Source organism: Pseudorca crassidens, chromosome 2 (assembly GCF_039906515.1).
Source record: "Pseudorca crassidens isolate mPseCra1 chromosome 2, mPseCra1.hap1, whole genome shotgun sequence".
Taxonomy (NCBI): domain Eukaryota; kingdom Metazoa; phylum Chordata; class Mammalia; order Artiodactyla; family Delphinidae; genus Pseudorca; species Pseudorca crassidens.
In genome coordinates this window covers 397,764-406,218 of record NC_090297.1, presented here as the reverse complement: position 1 = coordinate 406,218, position 8,455 = coordinate 397,764, and the positions used below count along the sequence as shown (strand labels likewise).

At 70.1% G+C, this 8,455-nt stretch overlaps 1 protein-coding gene across 3 annotated transcripts; it reads left to right on the top strand.

Annotated features, from left to right (window-relative positions):
* Positions 1 to 1,419: 1,419 nt before the first annotated feature.
* C1QTNF12 (C1q and TNF related 12) lies at positions 1,420 to 5,686 on the top strand. Of its 3 annotated transcripts, none has more exons than XM_067711249.1 (8): positions 1,420 to 1,900; positions 3,751 to 3,867; positions 3,948 to 4,032; positions 4,130 to 4,281; positions 4,616 to 4,724; positions 4,932 to 5,050; positions 5,285 to 5,363; positions 5,495 to 5,686. In XM_067711249.1, the coding sequence occupies exons 1-8, from the start codon at positions 1,733 to 1,735 to the stop codon at positions 5,668 to 5,670; spliced, it is 1,005 nt and encodes a 334-aa protein (XP_067567350.1). In that variant the 5' UTR covers positions 1,420 to 1,732; the 3' UTR covers positions 5,671 to 5,686. The 3 variants fall into 3 exon arrangements, with proteins under 3 accessions (XP_067567350.1, XP_067567361.1, XP_067567367.1); XM_067711260.1 differs by having other exon boundaries at positions 1,429 to 1,900; positions 4,960 to 5,050; XM_067711266.1 differs by lacking the exon at positions 1,420 to 1,900 and adding an exon at positions 2,079 to 2,613.
* The last annotated feature ends 2,769 nt before the right edge of the window (positions 5,687 to 8,455 follow it).

Here is an 8,455-nt window from a genome sequence, read left to right as displayed (position 1 = left end):
CAGGGCTCCGAGGTCCCGTCCTCCCCTGTGGAGGCGGTGTGTCCATGGTCGGGTCGCGGGCAGCTGGCCTGAGCCTCCCCGCGGGCAGCCGGTGGCTGTGGCTGGGAGGCGTGGATGCCTCGAGCAGGCTCCCTTTGGTCCAGCCTCACTGGGGGAGCTGGGACCCACAGGACCCACGGGCTGGTGCCGGAGCCTGGCGCAACTGCCATGTCCACGTGGCCCAGGCCAGCGGGACACAGGTGCCCAGCCTGGGACAGGAGGGGTCTGTCTGGCAGCCCCCTGGCTGGCTGTTGGCCGCAGGTCACGTGGAGGGTCCCAGCGGGGATGGCGCAGCGGAGGCTTCTGTACCATGACCTCCTCGAGACCTGGGCTCAGCAGCCGGACACTCGACCCCCACAGTGAGTTCAGGAGTCACTGGGGCTGGCCGCTGCCGTCCTGGGAGGTGACCACCTCCACCTGAGCCAGGAGGGAGGGGCCAGGTGTCCTCGGGCAGATGCTCCTCACGTTGTCCCCCCCAGCTTGTGTCTGGGGCGGGTCTGCCTGTAGCTGCCGACTGTGGACATGGCCTGGGGCCGGGGTCTCCTTCCCCGTTGTTCCTGCTGGAGTCTGCCAGTTGCGGGGGGGGGGGGGTGTCATGAGGGTCTCCTGTGCTGCCCTCCAGGGTAGTGAGCCGTGCCACCTTCCTCAAGGCTGGGCTGCAGGCAGCAGGTCCTTGACGGCCAGCCACAGCTCTGACGGCCCGTAGCCCCAGGCTGCACCAGCCGAGGGGTGGCTGGACGTGGGGGTCCTGCCTTAAGCATCGAGCCTCCACCCGGGCCTCCACTGGAGCCTGTGGGTGCCCCCTGGCTACAGCCGTCTTGCTGCTTGCAGCCCAGAGGTGAGGAAGGGCCCCAGCTCCCCCGGGGACCCGCCCACTGTCACTTGCTCTCCTCTGCTGCTGGCTCGTCTGGCTGTGCACAGCTGCTGGGGGGACAGTCCTGGGGACTGGAGAGCCCGAGGGGCCCGGCTGAGCTGAGGGCAGCCCCTCAGTAAGGGTGGGCCCTGGGCCCCGGGGGGGGGGGGCAGAAGGGGTCTGGGCAGCCATGTGCCATGCGTTTCCTCCGAGGCCAGCCAGTCTCCCCTGCTGGCCCCGCTCACCCCAGGCCACCAAGGCTGGGACAGCCTGGGAGCCCGGTGGGTTGGCTGTCCTGCTTCCAGACCCTGCCCTTCCCGGGAGCGGGGCCAGTGCCTGTGGCAGCACCAGGACCCTAGGGTGGGGGCCCTGCAGCGGAGCCAGAGGGGTCAGGATCCGGGAGAGGTGGTGAGGAGAGAGGCCGTAGGAGGCGGCTGAGGGGCTGTGATGGAGTGCGTCCTGCCCGTGGCTTCAGGGCCCCGCCCTGAAGGGGCCGGGGTGGAGGCCGCCTCGCCCCTCGGGCGGCAGCAGTGTGGGTTCCGCCCCCATCATCGCCCCGGGCCACCCGTGAGCCCTCCCCCTTGGAGTCCGCCAGCTCTGGGGAGGAGGGGAGGGTTTATTTGGCGGCAGCGCGGGCGGCAAGGGCACTGCTCACGAGGGAACCTGTGGGGACAGGGGTGTGTCCTCCCGCTTCCCTTGCTAGCCAGGCTCATCCCGCGCAGACATGCACCAGTGGTGGCCGGGCAGCCCTCGGGGCTGTGCTCCCGCGCCGGGGCTCTGAGTGCCTTCAGGCACCTGGGCTCACATCACTGAGCCGCTGCAGCCGACCCGGCAGCCAACATGCGCTGGGTCTGGGCGGCCGCCGCGGCCCTCCTCTGGCCACAGCTCACGCTCCTTGGGGGCGTGAGGGCCCGGCGGGAGCCCAAGAGGCCACGGAAGCCCGGCCAGCACCCCGCAGCCCCCAACGCCACCACGTCCAGCAGCGAGGGGCTACTGGGCTTCCCCAAGGTATGCAGGGTCTGGGCGCACGTGGGCGCCTTCCTCCCAGCTGCAGGCTCTGCCCGCTGGACTCTCCAGGCCTCCCCTCCCCGTCTGGGTGGGGGGGGGGGGCTTTGGGCAGCAGCCACAGCAGTGTGGATCGGGCGGGCCTCGAGGACCCTCTCTGGGCCTGGGGAGGGGTGGGGGCGTGGAGGGGCTTCCCAGTGGGCTACATTGAACCCTTTGAAGCCCCAGGGACCATCATGCCCTGAGCAACCTGCTGCCATTTGGTGTGACTGCAAATTGGGGAGGTGCTTTGGGCAGCCAGTTCAGAGCCCCTGCTGCAACCCGGGGTGCCCCAACTCCCGCCGCCGGTGAGGCCAAGGCTAGCCTCTGCCTGACGCGCTGCTGGGCAGCCAGCACCCCTTACGGCCTCTGGCATGGGACGTGCTCCAGGCCTGGGAGGCCCCCGGCCCTCTGAGAGGAGCTTCTTGTACCTGCCTCAGCCCTAGGGTTCCACCCTCTTGGGCTGGGGCTCCCCGAAGGGATCTTAGAGCTGACCCCAGCAGCGCAGGCCTGGTGGCCGCTGGAGTGAAGCGGCAGTTGCTGGGCCAGGCCCCCTGCCAGCCCTCGAGCCTTTGATCCTGGCCTCCCGCCTCCCGAGGGCGTCTCCGTGGCGGCCACCCCGGCTGCTCTCGGCCCACGCGGCCCCATTGGAGCCGGAGGCGCCGTTTTCCAGCTGGGTAGGCCGAGGAGAGAGTCCGCCTCGGGCCCTGCTGCCAGGGGAGTGGGCTGCCAGGAGGTTCTGGGGCAGAGGCACGCAAACTCTTGAACCAGGCTCCTGGGGGAGGTGTCCTTGGGGACAGTTCCTGCCCGGCCTGCCCCTCCAGAGCCAGGGCAGGGCAGTCTGGGGGCAGATAGGGGGGTGTCCCTGGCCATGCCACCCCTGCCACAAGACGGCCCTCCCCAGGCGTCAGGAGCCCTGCTCTTCCTGCTGGGGCTGGGCTCCTCCCCCACCTGCCCACCCCGGGTCCTCCAACATGGCTCGGGTCTGAGGCGGCCAGAGGAACAGGCGGACAGCAGAAGTGAGGACCCGGAACGTTCGGAAGTTCCTGGCTCCTCTCCCTTCCCTGGCGGGCCCCTCCCAGCTCCCCAGGGTAAAGGCCTGCCCTGGGAGCCTGGGCCTTCGTCGTGTTTGGCGCTGGAGGCTGACCGCTGGACCAGACCTTGGCCAGGACCCCTCTTCGTGCCTGCCTGGACGGCTCTCCGGGAGTAGCCAGGGCTCCACTGGCCTCGTGGCAGTGGCTCTCTCCTGCCACACCAGAGTCTGCTGCGCTCCTGGCCACTTCAGGGACCTCTGTGTGAGGCCGGCACACAGACCTGGACGCAGAGAGGGACCGAGCTCCCGGCACATGCCCCTCCCCTGGCACGCTGTCGCGTTCTCTGACGTTGGGGCTGGGCGTGCCCCTGCCTCTCCTGCTGCCCTGCTGCAGAAACTGGGCGTAGGAGGGGGGCTTGCAGGGTCCGATCCTGGGCTGCCAGCTGGCACACCCGATGCCCAGCACAGAGTGGGACCTTGCCCACTGCCCCCAGCCTCACACGGCTCTGGAGAACTCACTCCTGCCCACCACTGCCTTTCTCAGCCGGGGCTGGGCCCCTGTCAGGACATGTGGGGCCCGGCCCCGTGTGCACACGGGTGTGCCCGTCTGCTTGGGAACGGTTGCTGCAACACAGCAGCAGACCCGAGGCTCCTGGACGTCAGGCCCTGGCCTGAGTCCTGGGGGTGGCCTGTGGTGCCCCGTTGCCATCTTCCTTGTGTCTGCCCAGGGGGCAGTGGGGCCTGATGGTCAGCACTCTAGCCCTGTCCTCTGACCCTTCAGCTGCCTGAGGCCTCAGGGCCTGAGTTCACAGATGCCCACATGACATGGCTGAACTTCGTCCGGCGCCCCGATGACGGGGCCTCAAAGAAACGGTGCCGAGGCCAGGACAAGAAGTCGGTGAGCCCCGGGGTCTAAGCCCAGGATGGGGATGGCTGTGGGTCCCACAGCTATCCTCATTTTCTCCTGCTCCCCCACAGCGAGGCCCCCCTGGCCCCCCAGGACCCCCCGGTGCGGAAGTGACCCAGGAGGCTGTGCTCCGGGAGTTTCAGGGGATGCTGAAGGGTAGGCACCCCCCGCCCACTCTTCTCCCGAGGCTCAGGAGGTCACCCTGGGGGTACCCCAAGCTGAGCCGAGCCGCCCCTCCACCCTGTCCCCACAGAGGCTACCGAGCGTCGGTCCTCAGCGCCGCTGGGCCCCCCGCTGCCCGAGGGGGCGGGGAGGTGGCTGGTGTCCGAGGCCTTCCACTGTCGGCTGAAGGGCCCGGTGCTGGTGGACAAGAGGACGCTGGTGGAGCTGCAGGGCTTCCAGGCCGTGAGTGGGCGTGGGGGGCAGCCTGGGGGCTTCCACCGTGGGTGCTCAGGCCCCAGCAGGGCCGGGCGACCCCGGGCCCACGCACGCCCCGCCGAGGCTCGCGGTGGGGTCCGGGGTGGTCAGGGGCAGGCACACCCTCCCCTCTGGAGGTTCTTGGGGCCCCGATCTGTGCCCAGAGGCCTGGGTGGGTGCAGATGCACGGGTCAGCCCTCTGCCTTGCCCACCTGGGGCCTCTTTGGGCTGGGGGCTGTTGGTCTCAGGCGCCTCCGCCAGGCTGGGTGTGGAAGGTGAGAGTCCAGACTCTGTAGCCCGCACCCCCCTGCTGTCCTTTCAGCCCGCTGCCCAGGGCGCCTTCCTGCGGGGGTCTGGCCTGAGCCTGGCCTCCGGTCGGTTCACGGCCCCGGTCACCGCCATCTTCCAGTTCTTTGCTAGCCTGCACGTGGGTGAGCGGGGCCGGGCCAGGGTGCATGTGGGGCGTGGGGGCTGGCCTTCCGGGTGTGCCCCAGGCCTGGGTCCTATTGCAGAGGCGTCTCCTGCTCGCACCCTGACTCCCTTGGGGGCTGGACGGGTCCTCACGCCCACCCTCCCCAACCCGCAGTGTGCCCCGAAGCCCCCCAGCCCCTGCCCCCCCTGCTCCGTCCTCCCTGAAGGTGCTGCAGACCTGGCCTGTCTCCGCAGACCCCAGGGAGCTGCAGGGCAGGGCCCGGCTGCGGGCCCGGGACACAGTGCGTGTGCTGGTCTGCATCGAGTCCCTGTGCCATCGCCACACGTGAGTGGGCCCTCCTGGGGGTCGTGGGGGCGTCCTGAGGGGCACGGGGACCATCTTGCCCACAGAGGGGGGCTTCCCTGAACACAGAGAACTGCAGTGAGCACCGGGGCGGGAGCATGCGAGTCTCTGGGCGCCAGCGGGGGGGCGGGGGGCCCACCCCGGGGGGGCCCACCCCACCCCACCCCACCCCACCCCACGGCCACTGTGCCCTCACCCCTGCGGCCCCGCGTCCAGGTCCCTGGAGGCCATCTCCGGCCTGGAGAGCGGCGGCAGGGTCTTCACGGTGCACGTGCAGGGGCTGCTGCAGCTGCAGGTGAGGCCGGGGGTCGGTGGGGCAGTGCGGGGGCGGGGGGCAGTCCTGGGCCTCCAAGCTGCCCGGGCCGGGTGTCGCCTGGCCGGCAGCCGGGCCCTGTGGGTGGTAACGTCCACTGTGGGTGTCTGCAGGCGGGACAGTACACCTCCGTCTTTGTGGACAATGGCTCCGGCGCAGCCCTCACCGTCCAGAGCAGCTCCAGCTTCTCCGGCCTGCTCCTGGGCACGTGAGGGGCCAACGGGCCGCGGGGCAGCTGCCGCAACCCTCACCCCGCTGCCCTCCGGTAAACCTGGGGTCACAGCAATAAAGAGCCCCCAGCCCTTCCTGTCGCCTGGTCGCTGCGGCGTTGTAGGGGCACGGGTGGGGGAGGGCGGGGGCAGCAGCAGCCGTGGAGTGGCCTCAGGACACCCATGGGTGCGGGCGCGGGCTTGGCCCTGGAGGTGGAGCTTCCGGCCGAGCACCCTGGCAGCTGGGGTGCGTCCCCCACGGCCCCTGTGCCTGCCAGGGGCCACGTTTACCTCGATGACAAGGACAGGTGTCTGTTCAGGCGCCGCTTGGCCCTGCCCATGGCCTGGGACCACCCCTCCGCCTGCCCAGGGCCGGTCCAGCCTCAGAGGGTAGCAGCCCGTGGGCACTCACAGGGCCTGGGAGACCTCGAGGCTGGTGAGTGGCACAGTGCGTGTCGGGGAGCAGAGGGCGAGGCGGGGCCCCCCGTGGGGCTGGTGGGGAGCAGACAGGTGTGCTGGCCTCACACCCTCCAGACGCGGACGATGTCCCCGCGGCCCGGGTGTCCTCAGCGTCCCTCATTCCCCCAGGGACCTTACTTCTCACCACCTTCTCCTTGGCGGCTGCCCCCCCCGCCCCCCCCGGCGACAGGGTCAGAGTGGCCTGGACAGGCGGCTGAGGCCCTGCCTGTGGGTCCTGTGGATTCGGCCCCTGCCCGCACCACTCTAGCTCAGACGGAAGAATGTAAATTGGTTGTGGACGTCCGGGTCTTTACAGAGCTGCCGAGATACCATCGCTGGTTGGCACCTGGGCCCTGGGTGGGCGGCCGCACCTGGCCCCTCCGCCCATGACTGGGGCTTGGGGGTGGGGGATCAGCTCCGCCGCAGGGGGGCCCGGAGACCCGTCTCCAAGGCTGAGCAGGGAAGGGCAGGGGCTCGGGCGTCCGTCTGCCAGCTCGGGTTGGCGTGGGGAGTGGGGTGGGTTACCAGCCGCTCCGCCAGACCCTCCCTGCAGCCCGCTGGGTAATGAGGCAGGAAAGCACTGGTGCCGGGAGGGCACCAGTGCGTGCAGCGGCGGGCGTGGCCACTGACCCGTCCCCACCTCTCTCCCCGCTCCCCCGGGTGGCATCAGGGGCCCCGGGTCTGGGGGCGGTTCTCGGCTTCATGGCGCCGCTGGCCTGTTCTGAGAGGGATGTTCCCGCCGCCTGCAAGGGGGAGGCGTGAGTGGCGCACTGGGGTCTCTGTTGGGAGGTCGGGGGAGGCTGCGGGCCGCCCCCCACACCCCCGGCACCGAGGTCCTGTGTGGGCCGAGGAGCCCAGGCCTCCTGACACTGCTGTATGGAGCCCAGCTTGGCCGCAGGCACCAGTCTGTGTTCCCACCCATGTACAGGGCTCACTGAGGCGGTGACTGGTGGGACCAGACCCCCCCGCCGCCCCCGGGGCTCTCCTGACTGTCCTTCAACACTGGCCGGTCCCCCCACCCTACCCCCGGCCCGGGAGGGGGCAGGTCTCACCTCACCCAGACCTGCCAGGGGCTGTGATGACAGAGGTTGGGGCCAGGCCCTGCTGGGGCGACAGACGGGAGACAGGAGATGAGGAGAAGAGAGATGGAGAGGACGGACAAGCCGGCCGCCCAGGGCTTCTGCGGGCAGGTGGCCAGGGCCGGAGGGCCCGCGCCCGGCGCCCGACTCCACGCTTCCCGTCTGTCTCTTCTTCCTCCCGGTTTCTGCCCCTAATGGGAGGTCATTAACCACTTAGCTCTAATTCCCTTGGAATGTGCCATGTCCAGCTGGGCCCTGGCGCTGGGAGAGCTGGAGCAAAGACATGGGGGGCTGGGGTGGGCGGCAGTGGCTGCTATAGGCGGGTCCAGGGGCACGAGCTGGGGTGGCCCTCAAAGACGCAGGCTGTGCTCCCAGTGCGGACAAGCGGCCAGTGCAGGGTGAGGCCCCAAAGGCCCCGCCCTGGACCCAGCAGCAGCATTTTCTCTCGGCCCCGTCATCTCCTGAAGCTGGACCCAAACTGGGGTGTTTGCTAAGCTCCCTGGGCCCTGGGCCCTTACAGTCACACCCACCCAGTCTGAGCAGGGGCTCCTGGGGTGGGTTGTAGCAGCTCTTGCCCCTCGGGCTCACCGGGGGTTCCGGGTTGGGGGCCTAGGGACGGGCTTTTCCCTGTCCTGGACTCTGGGTTTGGAGCTGGGCTTTGAGGTGGCCAGCACAGCGCTGGCGGCCTCAGCTTGAGTCCTGACTCCGAGCCCTGCTCTGAAGCAGCGGCAGGTGCTGGGCTGACCCCGTTGGCCCTTCTAGGCTCAGTTCCCAGAACCTCTGGCTGACCCTTCTGCCTGCAGCCGGGCCTGGGGACTTGCTGTGGTGGGGGCTCCCGCGAGGGAGGACGCTTCCTCCTGGGAGCACTCCAGCCCTGGCTTCCCAAGCCCTGGTCCCCGGCCACAGCCGGGCTGCTGCTGACTGCCCCTCCCGGCCCCGAGGCTGAGGCAGCCCTGGGGTGCTGGGGGCAGGTGTGTCCAAGTTGGGCCAGAGCCAGGTCAGCACCCTCGGCCTGCTGTCCAGTTTCAGTGCAGACAAGAATGTGGGTCTCTGGCTCAGGGCAGTCTGAAGTTCTCTCAGGTCCGGGCGCAGCTGCCAGCCCCCTCCCTTCCCCCCACTCCGCCCCGCAGGAGCTGGCAGGGGCAGGGGTGGCCCCTGGTCCCCTCTGTGGGCTGCGGATGGGACAGGGTAGGGGTGAGGCCAGCAGGACAGGCTGCCCACCTGGCCTGGGCTGAGGCTCCGGGGAGGGGGAGGCCCTCAGGGTGTGGCCAGGACACGCCGGCCCGCTGCAGCCTTTTGCAGCCGCCTGTGGCCGGTGCCCAGCTCG

Bases quoted from the DNA above. Each gene is read 5' to 3' on its own strand.
- C1QTNF12 (XM_067711249.1), top strand. From the start codon at position 1,733: ATGCGCTGGGTCTGGGCGGCCGCCGCGGCCCTCCTCTGGCCACAGCTC. The intron at 4,282-4,615 runs GTGAGTGGGCGT...CTGTCCTTTCAG, and splicing joins AGCTGCAGGGCTTCCAGGCC to CCCGCTGCCCAGGGCGCCTT. The intron at 5,364-5,494 runs GTGAGGCCGGGG...GGGTGTCTGCAG, and splicing joins AGGGGCTGCTGCAGCTGCAG to GCGGGACAGTACACCTCCGT.